Genomic DNA, 19,028 nt, shown 5'->3' with positions numbered 1-19,028 from the left:
TTCTGCTATATACTATCATTGGGGAAAAAAGAAAATAAATTATAAATTGAACTCGGGATGAAGTAGTGTCGCATTTCAGGAGGTCAAGTGTAAAGTGACAGTATACTGTTAATGGCTTGACCCTTAACATTTACATGTAGTGAGATCTTGGGGCCTAAGTCTTAAGCTCTCTGAAAGTAGCGACATAGGTGAATGGAGTGGTAAAGAAGGCATATGATATGCTTGCCTTTATTACTTAAAAATCGAATTCCAAGAGTCAGGAAGTTATGTTGCAGCTTTATAAAACTCTAGTTAGGCTGCATCCATATTAAAGGAAGAACGTCAAGGCTTTGGGAAGGGTGCAGAAAATGTTCAGCACCTGTATTAGAGGACATGTGTAATAAGGAAAGTTGGACAAATTTGGATTGTTTTCTCTGGAGTTGTGGAGACTGAGTGAAGACCTGATAAAGGTTTACAAGATTATGAGAGACATAGATAGAGTGGACAGCCAGCATCCTTTTCTCAGGTTTGAAAAGTCAAATACCAGAGGGTGTGGGTGTGTGTGTATATATACACATACATACATATACACACACACAGAGTTAATAAGTCCTTACTTAATAAAGGTGTCAAAGGTTACAGGGAGAAAGCGGAATAATGGGATTGAGTGGGAATAATAAATCAGCCATAATCGAATGCTGGAGAAAATAATTCTGCTAATATGTTTTATGTTCTTATGGGTGACTGGGATGTTGGTAGAGGCAAATATGATCGTGGCATTCAAGATAGAGACATGGATGTGCAGGAAATGGAAGGATATGGGCTTTGTGTTGACAGAAGGTACTAGTTTAGTTGACATTTGATTACTAACCTGGGATTTTTATCAATTTAACCGAGAATTTTTATTTGTAAATCGCATGCTTTTTTTCACAGTAGAACCCCAATAACAGGGAAAATCATAAAACCAAAAAAAAAACAAAATTCAAAAGTTGAAATGTCAATCGTTCTAAAGTATTCATCCCCCTTTGCTCAGCTCCTGGTTGGACCACCTCTCACAGCTATTACAGCCAATAATCCTCATCAATAAGTCTCTATTAGCTTTTCATCACGTGATGAAGCAAGATTTGCCCACTCCTCTTTGTAAAATTGCTCAAGCAGCGCCAGGTTAGTTGGGGAGCGGTGGTGGACAGCAATCTTGAGGTCTTGCCAGAGATGATTAATTAAGGTTAGGACTCTGACTGGACCACTCAAGGACACTGATCTTCTTCATTTGAAGACATGATTGTTCTGACAGTGTGCACCAGATCATTGCCCTGCTGATCCTCCCCAGTTTAAGCTCCCTGCATATAGGAACTCTCTGTATATAGCGGCATTCATCTTCCCATCAATCCTGACCAGATTTGCAGTCCCTGCTGCTGAAAAGTACATCCATAACATGATGCTACATCCACCATAGTTACAGTAGGGACGTTACCTAGCTGAAGTGCACTATTAGATTTATGCCACACATACTGCTTAGTGGTAAGGCTAAAAATTTCCACTTTTGTCTCATATAATCAAAAGCTTTCTTCCACAACTTTACAGTATACCCCTTTTGTGCAATGCCTTAAAGATTGTGAAGCCATGAACTTCATCTCCAATTCCAGCCACTGACTTCTGCAGCTCACTCAGAGTGACTGTTGGTACCACAGTAGCCTCTCTTACAAGTACAATTCTTCTCCAGCGACCAATTTAGAGGAGCTGTCTGACCTAGGCAGTGTGGCTCTGGTTTCATATTTTTTTCCACTTTTTCACGATGGCCTGCACTGAGGTATGTTCAATGCCCTTGAGATGGTCCTGTACCCTTCCCCAGATTTGTGCTTCTCTATGATCATTCCCCTGACTTGCTTTGAATGCTCTTTTGGCTTCATTTTGGGTTGGTCTGTAGAAAATCTATCATACTGTTGTATCTTACAGAGAAATTGTATTTATTCTTTTGAATTCATTGAAAACAGGCGATCCTTCAATTTTCTATATCAACAAACTGGATGAGTTGGTAAGGTAATATACAGTATTAATGAGGAAAGTTACCACAGTAATTACAAAGGGGTTGAATACATTTTCAACCTCACAATTTTGGTTTTTAATTTTTAGTAAATTGCTAACAGGTTTTGGAACTTTTGTCTTGATTTGACACGATGCACAATGTTTTGTAGATCAGCTCAAAAAATCCTACTTCAATATATATTTAGAAAATTAGACAGTAAAATTTGAGAATAGTTATGGTGGCTGAATACTTTTTCAAGACATTTTGGAAGTGTGCTACAGAAAACATTTCTTCAACTTGAGCTTTACCCAAGCCTGTGATTTCATTATCCATAGTTCTACTTTCTGTTCAACACAACATGGGGAGATGTTGTATGTTCTTAGGTAGTATTTACTTACTTCAGAGACAGACATTTTACAAGAATTCTTTGCCCAAAATGTTCTTTAGGGACTTCAGGAATACAAGATCGTTCTACAGCTTCATCCTGCCAGTGCAAAAAAAAACACACAATCAGCTCTGGAATTCTGTAAGCTTATGTGTTGCTGTTTTTTATAAATTAATAGAGATTAATGTGGCAACCAAATCTATTCTTTCATGATGCTAAAATCATTTGCTTGTTCCTATTTGCAAGTTCTGTTTCGATGTTAAAGTCTGCCTCCCCTCTCTGGACTGACCATACTTCTCTTTGTCTCAATAAAACAGAATTATCAAAGATACCACCCACCCTGGATATCCTCTTTTCTCCCCTCTCACATCAGGCCTAAAAGCACGTACCACCAGGCTCAAGGACAGCTATTCCTAAATCTATTAAATGTTTCTCAAGTACAATAAAATGGACTCTTGACCTCATAAAATATCTCAGAATGTGCTTGCACCTTATTGTTTATCTGCACTGTACTTTCTCTGTAGCTGTAACACTTTATTCTGTATTCACCTTGTTCTGCCTCAATGCACTGTGCAATGTGCTATGAAGAGTGTGTAAGACAAGTCTTTCACTGTATCATGGTACCCATGACAACAATAAAACAATTCAATTCTGGCACTGGCCATTAATAAAATAAAGAGTCTAGAAGTTTTCCAGAAGGCAAGGGTTCAGACTTGGGATACCTGCTGTTAAACTTATTCTGTTAATGCTTGAATAGCTAACCTTCAGGAGGACCACAACCTTGTTATAGGGTTTGGATGCTTGTATGCCTAAATGACCCAGAGAGCTGTGTTGCCTGGAGTTAGAGTCTTGTGCTTTGGCTCTTGGTAGGGTCACCCATGCCAAACAGGTGAAAGGGTAGAAGACAGACTAAGAATAGTCTACCAAACTAAGAATGGTTTGGAGGTTCAGCTCAGGGCTAACAACCCTGACTGAACAAAAAACAATTATTAGGGAAATAGCAATGAAGAATCCTTCTCTTCAGACAGAGATGGAGGACCTTCATTGCTGCCCTAAACGCCAGCGGTGTAATGGAAGTAAGTTAGAAAGCTAAGGGAGAGGCATGTTCCTGGTTTGATACTTACTGCTCCTATATCAACAAATGCAATATTGCTTCAGAGGAGAAGCATAAGGACACAGGATATGGCTAGCACTATACTACTTTTCTGTCAACATCCAAGATGACATTAGATTCAGAATCAGAATCAAATATAATATCACTGGCATGTGTCATGAAATTTGTTGTTATGCGGCAGAATACTTGGATCTCTGCATCTTTTTGAGTAAACTTCCAATTAAGGACATATTAGAACCCAGACCAACTGTTACAATGCAATACCAGAAAGTTTTTTGACTCAGTCAATATGAAAGCTGAAGGGAAATTAACATAAGAACAAAGAGTAGGTCATTTAATGCATTGAGACTATTTTCCATTAAATTAAAGCTGATTGGTAATTAACCAATGCTTTTTCCTTCTATATTTCTTTACATCCTTACTTATTATTCTCAGCCCCTAAGTGTAATTAACCCAGCAAACACTATTTGTCAGAGTTCTGGATTTCCTTTGTGTGAGAAAGTGCTTGCTGAATTCATTAATAAAGAGCCACTTTAAAATTATGGTCCTTTGTTCTTCCTTCCAGTCCTAATTTCTATCTACGTATCTTTTAAATATTTAAAGGATAAAGATAAGGTTATTTGCCACATGTACGGTGAAACGTACAGTGAAATGCATCAATGACTAACCCAGTCTGAAGACGTGCTGGGAACAGCACATGAAAGTCACCATGCTTACAGTGCCTAAATGGCATGCCCACAAGTCACTAACCCTAACAATACATTTTTTGGTACGTGGGAGGAAACCATGTAGTCATGAAGTAAACGTACATTCCCACAGTGGTGGGAGTTGAGCCCCAATCAGCGAACCCTGGTGCTGTAACAGTGTTATGCTAACCGTTACACTACCATTCTGCCCCTCTATAATTCAGCATCTCTATCAAACCATTCCTTAACCTTTCAGTTTGATACATAATAACATACTTATTTACCTAATACTTTTGGATATCTATTGCACAGTATTCTCATTCAAAATCAAATCCAGGTATAACAGTACCTCCCCATACATTGAAGAAACTCAAAGCAGAGGTAATGTCACTCAAAAAACATACAAGTGCTGTGAGGAAGATAGAACCAACATGGAAACCAGCGCTGGGCACAACATTCCAGGATACCAACATCACCAAGACAAACCATTACTATAACGTCTGCTGCATCCAACTTTCACTGGTGATGAAGAAAGGACAGAGTTTACTGAATTGTGCCTTTTCTGCTTTGTGTCAAAAAGCCTTGAGTTTTATAGAAAGTACCAGTCTTCTTTTAAGTGACTATGATTTCAGGGTTAGTATTCAGGTTTTAAAATATAAATCGTGTACATCATTTGGCCATACTGTAATAACTCTCTGCTACCACAGCATTCATCAATGGAGAGAAATGGTTGAACAGATACATTTCAGTATATTTTAAGTCAAATTTATCAGCAGTCTGTTGGAGGAAGTTAGCAGGTTGAACAGTGTCTGTGGGACAAAAGGAACTGTTGTCATTTCAGGTTGAAACCCTGCTTAAGGTTAAGTCTCCGATGCAAGGTTTTAGCCAAAATGTCTTCTCACATTTGCTTTCCTCTCACAGATGCTGCTCAACACATTGAGTTCCTCCTGCAGACTGTTTGCTACTCCAGTTTGCTACTCTGCAATTTCTCGTGTCTCCATTCTAATTTCCTAATTTGATCAGGTGTACACATGGATTGCATCGATGGACTTCCTGGAAGTGTTAAAGTGTGGGTAATTACACTGCAGGACTAATGCTTTGCTGCACTATTTCCTGAGCACGTCTAGAATTCTGCTAATCTCTTCAATGTTTCCATACCTTAAGTTCCACTGGAGTTGGCCATCTCAGTCTCATGATGAATCATATGGTTTTGGCGGATTAGCATATGCCACATGTAAACAGGAAGCGACTCGTGCTGTGAGATTAGGTGGAAGGTAAAAGGGACAGGACACATTTTCCTAACAGACAAAGTCGTAGCTCTTTTTCTATGGAGACACGAGATGACAGGTGCTGGAATCTGGAGCAACACAAAGAATTCTGGAGAAGCACAGCAGGTCAGGTATTATCTAAAAAAGGATATGAATAGTTGACGTTTCAGGTCAAGGCTCTTCATTTGGATCAGAATGAAGGGCCCAGATGAAGATCTTGTCCTGAAACATACACCATCTATTTCCCTCCATAGATGCTGCCTGACCCACTGAATTTCTCCAGCACTTGTGTAGCTCAGTATATTAAACAATAAACTTGGCAATGCAGACTATTATTGTGATTAAAATAGATTGCATCAGGCACTTCTCATTGAATAGGATCATTTTATTTGGACAACTATTCCCAAATGGGAAGGACAACAAATAAAGCTGTAAATGGCAGGCTCCAAGTAACTTTGATTCTGCGTTGGGAGTTACTGATCATAGCTTTAGTGACCAGAGATCAAAGGAATAGTTAGATCACTTTGTATTTGAATAATACAAACATGGTAAAAATAGTCTTCTTAAATGGTGCATTCTTGCTGCTTGTAAGTGTGCACATGCACACCCATATGCTCATGTCCATGTAGGCGGATGCACATGTGCAGATTAATGCACAGACTTGGTGGTGGGCTTCAGAGATGCACTAAATAAATAGCAATTACTACATTGCTCACTAGGTGGCACCAAAGCTCCCAATATTCAGTTATCTCTCAACTGAATTAATTTCTTGAGATTACATGCAGCAAGACAAAAAATGCTGAAGGAACTCAGCAGGTCAGGCAGCATTTTGGTGGGAAATGGATAGCTGGCGTTTAGGGTTAAGACCCTGCATCTGGACTCATTTCTATTCTGATTCATCCCAGATGAAGGGTGTTGGACTGAAACGTTGACTGGTCATTTCAAGTTCAATTTCAAATGTATTGTCATTCAACATGTAGACCTCCAAAAGAAACAACATTCCTACAGACCAAGGTGCACAATACAGTACATATAACTCACACACAATGTATAAAGTAATATTACCATAAATAAATTAATAATAAAAAATATTCCAGAAGATTGACATTTAGCACAAGTTTCCCTCCATGGATTCTGCCTGATCTGCTGAGATCCTCTGGCATTCTGTGGTTGTTGCTCTGGATTTTCAGCATCTGCAGAATCACTCGACTTCCTACTTTCCTTTACCCCTTCAAACATTTGCTCCAATCCTCTATGAAAGCTAAGCCAAATCTACTTGTACCTCTCTATTGATTTTTATTGCTATTTACTGATTGTAGAGTTCCAAAGACATGAAGACAAGCAAATACTAAGTAACATGTTCATGGTTACATAGGTGCTTTTACATTACCATTTCCCTTCCCACTTTTCTCCACTCACAGAAAGTATTTTACCTCATCTGGTGGCGGGAAGAGTGCCAGCAATTCCCGGTGTCGGTTTTCCTTCCTCTGCTCCCCATTACGCTTGTCCACTTCATCAATTACTGTACGATCCAGAAGGCTGGGCAGGAGGGAATCAGCAGCAGAATTCTTCAGGTCAAAGATACTGGAAGCCCAGCTCCCTCTTGGAGTGTCATCTAAAGACACTGACCTCCGCTTCAGATCATCCTACCAAAGAACAAAGAGGCAGTTGTTTGCAGCTTTTCTTAGGGCATATTGCTCAGACCCTGCGAGAGTCACAAGACCCTTCCAATCATAGGAGACAGATGGGCAAAGCAAAAAGCAAATCAGCATGTGAGAAAATGTTAACATTAGAAGCATTCATTCTAATTGGGATGAATTGTAACACAGGAGGTTATTTGCACCAAATGGTGTCCCTGGCCATGTTCTTAGATCCTGTGCAGAAGAGCTGGTGGGAATATTTGCAAACATTTTCAACCTCTCCCTGCTTCAAGCTGTGGTTCCCTCCTGCTTTAAGAAGACCACTATTATCCCAGTGCCCAAGAAAACAAGATCATGTGTCATAATAATGACCATCCAGTGGCTCTCTTATCATGAATGCTTCGAGATGCTGGTCATGGCACATTTCTACTGCAGCTTTCCAGAGGACCTTGACCCACTGCAATTTGTCTAATGCCAAAGCAGTTCTATGACAGACACCATCTCTCTTGCCTTACAAAAAGGCTGGATGAACTCAGCAGGTCGGGCAGCATCCGTTGAAAGAAGCAGTCAACGTTTCAGGTCGAGGCCCTTTGTCAGGACTAAAGAAGGAGGGGGCAGGGGCCCTATAAAGAAGGTGGGGGGAGGGTGGAAAACCATATGTTCATATGAACATCGAATTCTCCAACTTCCGGTAATTCCCTCCCTCTCCCTTCCCCCATCCCACCTTCACTCTGTCTCCTCTTCTAGCTGCCTATCACGTCTCATGACTCTGCCTTCTACTACTTATAGTGCTTTCCCCTTAGATTCTTTCTTCACTTCTCCTGCCTATCCCCTCTCTGCTTCCCTTCCTCTCCCCCACCCCTTGATCTTTCCTCTGATTGGTTTTCCACCCTCCCCCCACCTTCTTTATAGGGCCCCTGTCCCCTCCTTCTTTAGTCCTGACAAAGGGCCTCGACCTGAAACGTTGACTGCTTCTTTCAACGGATGCTGCCCGACCTGCTGAGTTCATCCAGCCTTTTTGTACGTCTTGATTTGACCACAGCATCTGCAGTGTACTTTGTGTTCTCCCTCTTGCCTTACACTTATTCCTAGAGCATCTGGATAGCAAAGACACCTACATCAGATGATTGCTTATTGACTACAGTTCTGATTAAAATAACATTGTGTCAAGAACTCACTATACTCTAGTCAATACCTCCCTCTGTAACTCAATCCTAAACCACAATCAGTAAGGTCAAGCTGCAACACCTCTGCCACAGTAATTCTAACTCTGGTGCTCCACAAGGATGTGTCCTCAGCCCCCTGCTCTACACCCTGCGCACTCATGACTGCGTGGCAGATTCTGCTCTAACTCCATCTACAAGTTTGCAAATAACTTGTGATGGGCAACATCTCAAATAACAATGACTTGGAGTACAGGAAGGAGATAAAGAGCTTAGTGACAGGGTGCAGGACAACAACTAATGTCCACAAAACAGCTGGTCATTGTCTTCAGAAAGTAGGGCGGTGCACATGCTCCTGTCTATATCAATGGTGTTGAGGTTGAGAGGGTTGCGATCTTCAAGTTCCTATTTGTGAACATCACCAATAGCTTGTCCTGGTCCATTCACATTGATGTCATGGCCAAGAGGGTTATTGATGCTTCTGCTTCCTCAGGAGGCTCAAGAAATTCGGCATGTCCCTGTCAACTCTTGACATCTTTTATTAATGCACCATGGATTCTGTCTAAATACATTATGGCATGGTGTGACAAATACTCAGCACATGATCACAAGAAACTGTAGAGAATTGTGGATAAAGTGCAGTGCATCACAGGAACCAGCCTCCCCTCCATGGACTCTGTTTATACTTCTTACTGCCTCAGTAAAGCAGACAGCATAATCGACATTGGACCTTCTTTCTTTGCCCCTCTCCCATTGGACAGCAGATACCACAGCCAGGCTTAAAGACCACTTCTATTCACCATTATCAAACTTGCATGACAAGACGGACTCTTGACTTCACAATCTATCTCATTATGATCTTGCACTTTATTGTTCACCTGAATTCCACTTTTTCAGTTGCTATTACAATTTACTCTGTATCGTTATTATTTTACTTTATTCTACCTCGTGCCACGATCTGATCTGTATGAACAGTATGCAAGATAAGCTTTTTACTGTATCTTGATACGTGAGAATCCCAATACCATTCTTCCATGACTAATTCTTTGACTTAACTATCTAATTAATTTCAGTGCCATGCTCTTTCTCTATAGCCTTGCACATTTTCTACCATGTATCTGTTTTGTTTTTGAAACTTGTACTTCAAATATCAACATTATTCATTTTCTTTATTGACAAATGATACTAGACTTGCACATTTTACATCTTACATCAGAACAGTCTGTACAAGAATCTAAAACATTTTTGTGACTGTGATGAAGATATGAATTTTTCCCATTTGATAGTTAGAACATCGAAGCAACATTAACACCAACCTGATCATCTTGGGTTCCTCGGTCATCAACAACCTCATCAGACTCAAAGATCTGCTTGGGTAGGCCCCGTTGTCTCTCACGCTGCTTCTCTGATGTGTTGCCGTTAAATGCAGTGCTCATTTTTTGATACCTTTTCCAAATATAAATCAAAAACAGGCTAACAGTGAGCATGAGATGTAGAACTACCCAAGGTGACATTCAGAACCAATGTTCCCTCTAATTTGTAACAAATTGTGTGCACAAAAATCTTGTGCTGTGCAATTTTTTGCCCTGTGACAACATGCGCACACTGCATTTCTTCAATAAAAACATTATAAATAAGCCAATTCTAAAATCTGCAGACAAATCATCACAAACTCCACATTTTCAACACTGTCTGCATCAGAAACTGGAAAAGGAAATGTGATTGTATATGTTCATGAAATATACTTAACATACCAACAAGGTAGAGGGTGACAACCTTTTGTGCGCAGTTTAAATTCCTTTGTGCGCTAGTAGCAAAAGATGTGTGCACGCACACCTTGGAGGGAACATTTTTCAGAACCCCCATCTTATTCACATGTACATCAAGGGCCATGTTCTGTATGTTTTTATAATGAGTCAATGACCCTTTCTCAACTGAGATTTTACTTCTGGGTGGAAGTTAGTAGGCTTTAGCAGTATCAATAAGAGAGGAGTAGTGGTTCAACTGCATAAAAGTTCTAATAGACAATAGTTCACAATATCAGCAAAGAGCCCTCCCACTTACATTTCAATTTGCAGAACAAAGCTCCAATCACAGCTTGAAAACCATTCCCAAAAGGTAACAAGATTATCAACCACCATTTAAATATCAAACTTTGGTTAGGATGCAGTTGGAATATTGTGTGCATTTCTGGTTGCCCCATTATAGGACGTGTGTGGAAGCTTTGGAAAGGGTGCTGAAGAGGTTTACCAGGATGCTGCCTGGATGAAAGAGTATGAGCTATAAGGAGAGGTTGGACAAACTTGGGTTGCTTTCCTTAGACTTGAGTTTGGGGCCAGACCTGCCAGATCGTCAAAAAAAATGTTTTTCTTTCTTGTGAGTCTGGAAGAGAGATTTTCACAGTCTTTTGTTGGGGAGCGATGGGGAGAGAGGACATGAATAGAGAGAGTTGGAAGACCACCAGACGGAGTGGACTGAGGAGCAAGAGTCCGAGGGCCGGCTCCGCTTGGAGGTCGATGGGAACAAATGAATGAACAGTGAGCTCCAACAATGCGCAATAGACTTTTTCCTTAAAATGGGCCCTTTTACTTTTTTATTTTCTTTATTAACCCTCTATCCAGATTAAGATTTATGAAGTTCAATCATTTAATTGCATATGGTGTATTGTCTGATATTTTGTGGTGCGGATTTGTAACCAAGCAACACATCACGCAGCATCCACACAAATGAGATTTCTTGGTTTGGCGGGGCCGGAAGTTGTTTTCCCCTAGACAAACACGTGCTGGCTGAGCCTGAGTGTTACATAAGTAATTGGGTTACCTCTTTATTTATTATTAACACCTTTTTTTTCTCTGCTACATTATGTATTGCATTGAACTGCTGCTGCTAAGTTAACAAATTTCACGTCACATGCTGGTAATAAAAAACTTGATTCTGATTCTGAAGGTGAATCAGTGACCTGACATCTGTGAGTCCAATAGAGGCTAGAGATCCGGAAGTGGCTTGTTCTGGAAGTCAATCGTTACAGACTGTCCTATTGTGTTGGAATAAAACATACCCTTTTCCCTTTGTCAAAAAACCCGGAACCTGGAATTTACACTGTCCTGGAATCTGTGCATGGAAGTGGGTGGGTGTGTGAGAGAGAGGGAAAAAAGGGGCTTGTTTTACTATTGTTATCTTGTTGCTATTGTTGTTGCTTCTGTTGTTTAGCTGAACTTCGTGGGCATGTGATGTTGGCGCTAGGATGTGTGGCAACACTTGTAGGTTAGCCCCAGCACATCCTTAGGTTGTGTTGGCTATTATTGCAAATGACATATTTCGCTGTATGTTTCAATGTATATGTGATAAATAAATGAACCTGAATAGCAAAGATCTTAGTTCTTAAATTAATATCTATTCAAGTTATAGTTTGTAATCATGTATATTTTAAATTGATAACATACAGTGAAATCAGTAATCCCAATCCTTGAACTATTAAAGCTCCTTTTGTTCTGAGATTCCAGGTAGTCATTTGAGTATTGCATCTTTTGCCACTCTACACCTGTCCAAATCTCACTCTGCTCTCCTCAAAGTAAATGTTAAGTGGTTAGCCAGCCGGTTTCCTCAGTTATGTCCCACAGCTGCAATATATCACTCTGAGGTAAAACAAACAGACTGCAACAAATGAGCAGAAAAATGTATGATAAATCAGAAGAAACCCACTTTCTGTGAACAATGACCCAATCTTCGGTGTAGATCTGTATGGCATCTCTTACTTGAGGGTCCATTCCCCTGTAAAGAAAAAAATGATAATAATTCATGAAAATTCAATAGTCCTATTATGCTGAATAAAACAAAACCTTTTTTCTTTGTAAAAAGACAATCCACTGCTTTACACATCTAGTTGAACCTAAAATTCTTAAGTTTTCTCTCATCAGGTGTTTTAATCAGAAGCCAAGTGACCTGTAATCAAGAAGACATTTAATTTTTCAGATGTCTTCTTGATCAGCAATCCTGATGAAGGGTCTTGGCCCAAAATGTCAACTGTGTACTCCTCTCCATAGATGATGCCTGACCTGCGAATTCCTCCAACATTTTGTATGTGCTACTCCTGATTTTACTCGGCATCTGCAGAATTGCTTGTGTATTTGATTTTCATCCTGGATTTTCAGATCAGAACAGTGAAACAATTATACATAATTTAACTAACATGACTTGTTGAAATTGCAAGTCCCATCCTGGAAGGAATCAGATCTTGTAGTGCTATCATACAAGTTTGTTATTTCAATAATCAGTTGCTTTTACATAGCAATTAACATCCTACGATATCTTACAGGAGCATTGACAATCAAAACTTCACTCTTAGCAACAAGGACAAACAATCAAAAGCCTGATCAAGGAAGCAAGTTTGAAAGAAAATTTTGAAGGAGTATGAAGATCAGCTGCCAATAATGGAAAATGAAACATACGAGTTCAAAATAAATTCATTATCAAAGTACAGATATGTCACCATATATTACTTTAAGATTCATTTTCTTGCAGGCATTCATAGGAAAACAAAGAAATACAAAAGTATCAATGAAAAGCTAGACAGAAAGCCAAATCTTCTTTAAACAAAATTGAAAAAAAGTACTAAAGCATTAAAGTTTGTGAGGTCAGAGAAGGTTATAGTTAGAGTAGGGAAACATGTGCCAAACTGCTAGTGTGTTGAGACTGAGAGGCTCGCTACAAAGATGAGAATGATCCTAACCATCTGGTTCACCATATTTCAGCTGGGCTCCTGCTGTTGACTGATCAAATGCCAAGGAGAACAGGTATAGAAATATCTGTGCCCCTGTGCCTCCAGACCGAGGAAAGAGGACCTCCAATAGATAAAGAGTAGATTTAGTTTTATGTTATAACTGTACAACCCAGGCTTTTACACAAGAAAATACTCACACTTCTTCTGGGACTCCGGGCTCGACCGTTCGACATTCTCGCGGTTCGTAAACCACCTCAATATCATCTACAGGAAACTCCAGGAGTTCCCTGAGTGGACCTGGTTCTGGAGCGGGGGGATGTGTGGTCAGGTATTCCTCAAAGTCCACAGGCTCTACCACTTCAGAAAGAGGTACCTGAAAGTGAGGTAGAATAAACCACTGAGGAAGGAAGTACAACTGTAGTGTGTGAAATTTCCATTTTATCCACTTGTTATAATAGAAAATATAATCTGAAAAAGGTTCCATATCAACTTTCATTGTTAATATCCAATGGAATTGAAAAGACTTGTATGTTAGTAGAGATGATCAGCGACAAAAGAAAAATACAATGCTCCTCATATCATTTATAACTGCCTCTAATTACAGCATCTGCAAAATGGAAAAAATTATGCATTTTTTAAATTTCTAAGTTTGTGACAGTAAAGTATGCAGGTTACACTAAACTTGATAAGATATTGTAGTTGAATAGATGAAAATTTATTCTACATTTAGCCTGTACTGTGTTTGAACTAGTGATCTTTGACGATATTGTGAGGATACTTTACTTTCTTTAATCTGTTCGGTATGTGTTTTGGGAATGTACTGTAATAGAAGCTTTTTCTCTATTTAACCCATGCTTTACCTCAAATAAAAACAGAAACACAAATAGCATACTCAGAAAAAGGCAGCATCTGTGGAAAGAGGAAAAAAGGTTAAAGTACTCGATGCTTCCTGACATAGTAAGTAATTCTAGCAATTTGTGTTTTTTATTTCAGATTTCCAGCACCTCCAACTTTTTCCCACCATTGTTCTTAACCTACCCTGATAAAAACAACACTGAAGCAAAATTTCCATTGACAACATCACTGAAAACAGAGTTCACCATGACATAAAAACAATGAGATGTCTGAAGAAGTGTTCCTTTTTTGAAGAACTCCCTTTCATCAGTTGTTTAAGCACAAAAAAGAAAAATAACATGTTTTCTTTAGAAAGACAAAGTTACTGTTAAAGGCTCATCTCATTGGTAAAACTTCAGGCACTTCAGGAATAACAGACAAGTACTAATTGGCAGGATGCAGCTAGTATAGCATACCCTAGGGATCTTTTCGACCTCACCCTAAATGACACCATCATTCAACTAATCTCAATGTCCACAAACCTGACTACCTTGACAGATAATGACATAGGTCCATGCTGTTAATGAACCACATTCCACAACAATTGGATTAAGGTCCTTACATTTGTTCAAATGGGTTGATTAGGTGAAAAATAAAGAACGTTGGCTCTCCTATAGAAAACAATCAGCCCATTACTTAGTGAAATGATACAAGACTGCAATAGGACAACAGGGATGTGCCACAAAAGCTCATTGTCTCAAGCTTGTTATTTCCTGCCATTATTAAATTGAGAAACTCCAAGCTAATGATAGCTAATGATAATGAATTCTTGCCTCTGCCATCAGGAAGAGGGTAAGGAGCCACAAGACTCATACCACCAGGTTCAGGCACAGTTCCTCAACCATCAGGCTCTTGTACAAGAGGGGATAACATCACCTTCACTTGTCCCATCACTGAACTGTACCCACAACCTAGAGACTCATTTTCAAGGACTCTTCATCTCATGTTTTTGATATTTATTGCTTATTTATTATTATTGTTATTATTTCAATGTTTTTTCTTTCTTGTTGTATTTGCATATCTTGTAGTCTTCTGTACAGTGGCTGTCCGCCCTATTGATGTGGTCTTTCATTGATTCTATTATGGATATTGGATTTACTGAGTATACACGCAAGAAAATGAATCTCCAGGTTGTATATGGTGACATATATGTACTTTGATAATACATGTACTTTGAACTTTGTAAAAGAGCCCACAAGTCCCAAAGGCATGATTCTTGGGTCATGATGGAATGTAGCAACATTATATTTTACTCCAAGACAAATGGAGCACTGCTGAAATTAAAACAACATAACAAACTGGTGGGTATCACTACTTGATACTGAGCTTTTATCTTTGGGGTCTGGAGTCAACCCAAGCCAAAAAAATTCCTACAAAAATAAATCCTATCTCTGCACTGGTAATGAAGTTATTAAGGGATGTGAGTTTGACTGGGCATGTTACTTCTGGACAAAAGCCAGAAGAACCAAACTGACTCTTCAATCAATATTATCAATCTCACTCATTTAACTGTGTTGGTACTTTACCAAGTCAGTTGATGATGGGTTTTGTGATGCAGGAAAGCTTCAAAAAGGGAAAATACCTTGGAAGGAATAATAGAAAATAAATAACTGGATGCAACACATGAAAAAGCAGTTCAACCAAACTAGGCTTAAACAAGTGCTCTGTTTTGATCAGAGTTATTAATATATTGTTTTACAAAAGTCAATCATTAGAGAGTCTCTTAACCCACATGAGCACTTGCATATCAACAGCTGAAGATTCAGCAAGGCTCCAAATTAAGTTGGAGGGATTTTATTTCTTGTTCTTAAACAGTATCACTGTGCTTACTGTTACATTATCCTGTTAGTACATCTCTTGATTAACTACCTCCAATGTTTCTTTTTCCATGGCAACAATCTCTTGCCCTAGCATCAGTCTGCTTTAGCCTTGTTTCATAACCCTGTTGAAACAGCTGTGCACTTACCAACTGATGGGAGCCGCTGCGTTTCTTAGACAGCTGCGGCGAGCTGCTATATTGGCCGGAAACTTGTTTTCTGACTTCAGATGCCACAGTCCTGCAAAACGAACAGCAACTTATTTAAAATGAATTTTACAATGAGAAATCTGACAACAGCCAATGCAGTAAGATCAGTGAGCCAGTGATGGCAGACCATTTGAAGGTTATCCAGAAAAATTATGACACAGTAGCCAGAGAGGAATTCTTTGTAACAATCTCTTCATCCTTTTACTTTAATGGTCAAACAATTCAGCACTGCTAAAAACCAATTGAACAAGACATTTGTTTGGGTCAGAGTAGTAATTCAATGCGGTGTCTCATCTTACAGTAATTAAGATGTACAAGGAAGTGCAATAGTTAATGACTATTTCCTAAAGCTGTTCTTGACACAACTTTGTGAGAAACATAATCACTGGCATAGACAAGTAGCTGTGCAGTGAATGTTAGAGAGTTCTCAGCTCAGCATTTCTCCAGATAAACAGATAACAGGTACTCACTACATTTACAAACATCAAACATTCTCTTGTGTGCAGGAGACAAATTAAAAAAATCAAGGACACCAATGACACTAGTGATTGACTTCAGCTTGTTTATTACAGATCTTAAATCTTTTAAATATATTATATAAAATATTTCACCATCAGTTTGAATGGAGTAGGTAATTATTCAGCAGCTTGTCACCTCTTCAAAATGGCTGATGGCTTCATGTAGCCAGTGGCTATACGTAGTTCATTAGGAGTTTGAGGCAATTTAGTATGACACCAAAGATTCCAGCAACTTTCTGTAAATGCACCATTTACAGAAAGTTCTGACAGGCTGCAGCATCATTTGATGTGGAGGCACCAACACACAGGATTGGAAAAAGGTGCAGAGGGTTATAAATAGCCAGCTCCATCATGGGCACTAACTTCCCCATCATTGTGGACATCTTCAAAAGGTGATGCCTCAAAAGAGTGGTATCCATCATTTAGGACCCTCACCACCCAACACATGCCCTGTTCCATCAGAGAGGTGTAGAAGCCTGAATACATACACTCAGCATTTTAGGTACAGCTTTTCCTCTCTGCCATCTGATTTCTGAATGGAGCATGAAACCCACTTTCTCACTTAACTCACTTTCTGTTCTCTTTTTGGACTACTTACCGTATTTTTATTCAATATATATTTCTCATTGCAACTTAATAGTATTTTTCAATACATGCTCTACTGCTGCTGCAAAACAACAAATTTTGCAACACAGGTTAGAGATCATAAGCCTGATTCTGATTCCACTAAGACAATCATAATGTTATAGAATGATTATAAAACAAATTATTTAGATAAAATTGAACAAGCTCTTAACCTTGCCTAATTGCTATCTTGGAAATTCTCACATTGCTGTTCGGACTTCTCAGTCAGCAGCTTGCCAGGATCCCTGCTGGATTTGATTTAGCACAGGGATAGCTCTCCATCTCACTCATGCCTCAGCTTGTCGAGCTGCAATTCAGCTTCAGGTCCAGACTAGCTCTTGGAAAGAGTTCATGTTTACACACCCCTGACCCACATAATTCCACATTTGTTATGGAATCTCTCAGTTATAGGAAAGATGTCATTAAGGTGGAAACAGTGCAGAAGAGATTCACAATGATTCTACTGGCACTGGAGTGCTCAGGTTACCGCATGACTGGAAAAGCTGGGAATTATTTCCCCTGGAGCACAGGGATCTGAGGGGTGATCTTACAGAGGTATATTCAACCATAAAGGACAGAGATAAGATGAATGGTCACTGTCATTTTCCCAGGGTAGGGGAGTCTAGAACTAGAGGGCATAGATTTAAGGTAACAGGGGAGATATTTGAAGGGGGCCTGAGGGGCAGCTTTTCCCACACAGGAAGGGTGGGTATGTAGAAGAAGCTGCTAGAAGTAGTGGCAGAGACAGGTATAATAGTTAGAAGATATTTAGACAGGTACATAGGCAGGAAAGGTTCAGAGTGATGTGGGCTACACAGGCAAACAGGATTAGCTCAGGTTGACAACTTGATTGGCATGGATGAGTTGGACTGAAGGGCCTATTTCTGTCCTATATAATTCGATGATTATATGACTATGAATCTAAATCCAATCAAATGCTCAGCAAAATCCAATAAATGCACTTTGCAAGTTAGGGATTAGGAACTGGCGGCCACTTCAAACAGCAGAGGTACCATGCAGAGCATTCTGATTACATCACCATCTGACATGGAGGAGCCACTGCACAGCATCAGTAAAAGCCTGAAGTTGCAAACTTGGCCAGCTCCATAATGAACACTCAACTTTCCAGCACAAAGGACATCTTCAAAAGATGATGCCTCAAAAAAGAGGCATCCATCATTAAGGACCCCCATCACCCAGGACATGCCCTCTTCTTATTGCTACTATCAAGGAGGAAGTATAGGAGCCTGAAGGCACATACTCAGCATTTTAGGAACAGCTTCTTCCCCTCTGTCATCAGATTTCTGAATGGACAATGAACCCATATTATCTCACTATTTTTTTCTTTTTTGCTCTCCTTTTACACTGCTTTATAATTATATATCTTACCGTACTGTATAGTTTTTTATTATTCTGCATTGCACTGTACTGCTGCCACGAAACAAATTTCACAGCATATGTCAATGATAATCTGATTGTACAGTACAATAACATCTAACTATATTTCAGTACCCAAGTATTAAACACAAGGTAAGGCCACCATTATTAATGACTAAGCCACTTTGCTCAATACTTCTAACCCGTATCTTATCATCCTCAGACAGCCTGGGTATTTAACATTGGTTATATTACAGAGGGTAAAACTCTCTTCAAACCTTCAGGCAGTTACTACAGCAATCAGGGTTTGGGTTTTAATGGCAATCAATAATGTGGCTTAATAAATGAGGAAACAATAATTTACTATGATCCTTGACCAATTAATAAATGTGCATTGACCAACCTGAAATAGCTAAGTACGATCGAGGTCTGGTGTACAAGTGTAGTACTTATTTATTATAATTTGTTTTTTTATTATTGCACAGATTGTCTTCTTATGCACACTGGTTGTTTGTCAGTCTTTGTGTGTAGTTTTTCATTGATTCTATTTTTTTTTTAATCTACTGTGAATGCCTACAAGAAAATGAATCTCAGCACAGTATAGTACC

At 39.3% G+C, this 19,028-nt stretch overlaps 1 protein-coding gene across 7 annotated transcripts in view; it reads right to left on the bottom strand.

The window, feature by feature from the left end:
* Positions 1 to 19,028, bottom strand: part of dock6 (dedicator of cytokinesis 6) — a 209,529-nt gene that overhangs the window by 150,039 nt on the left and 40,462 nt on the right. For all 7 annotated transcript variants that reach the window (XR_012101800.1, XM_073069028.1, XM_073069029.1 and 4 more), the window contains exons 2-7: positions 15,842 to 15,932; positions 13,179 to 13,354; positions 11,964 to 12,032; positions 9,578 to 9,707; positions 6,892 to 7,104; positions 2,404 to 2,489 (exon numbers count right to left, since the gene is read on the bottom strand). Coding sequence is in view for 6 of the 7 variants with exons in the window: in XM_073069028.1 (XP_072925129.1) it covers positions 2,404 to 2,489; positions 6,892 to 7,104; positions 9,578 to 9,707; positions 11,964 to 12,032; positions 13,179 to 13,354; positions 15,842 to 15,932 (765 nt within the window). In the remaining variant the exon portion in view is untranslated. The remainder of the gene's footprint in view (positions 1 to 2,403; positions 2,490 to 6,891; positions 7,105 to 9,577; positions 9,708 to 11,963; positions 12,033 to 13,178; positions 13,355 to 15,841; positions 15,933 to 19,028) is intronic.

Source organism: Hemitrygon akajei, chromosome 16, assembly GCF_048418815.1.
Source record: "Hemitrygon akajei chromosome 16, sHemAka1.3, whole genome shotgun sequence".
Taxonomy (NCBI): Eukaryota; Metazoa; Chordata; class Chondrichthyes; order Myliobatiformes; family Dasyatidae; genus Hemitrygon; species Hemitrygon akajei.
The sequence above is the reverse complement of the archived record's forward strand: the minus strand, read 5'-3'. Positions and strand labels throughout refer to the sequence as shown.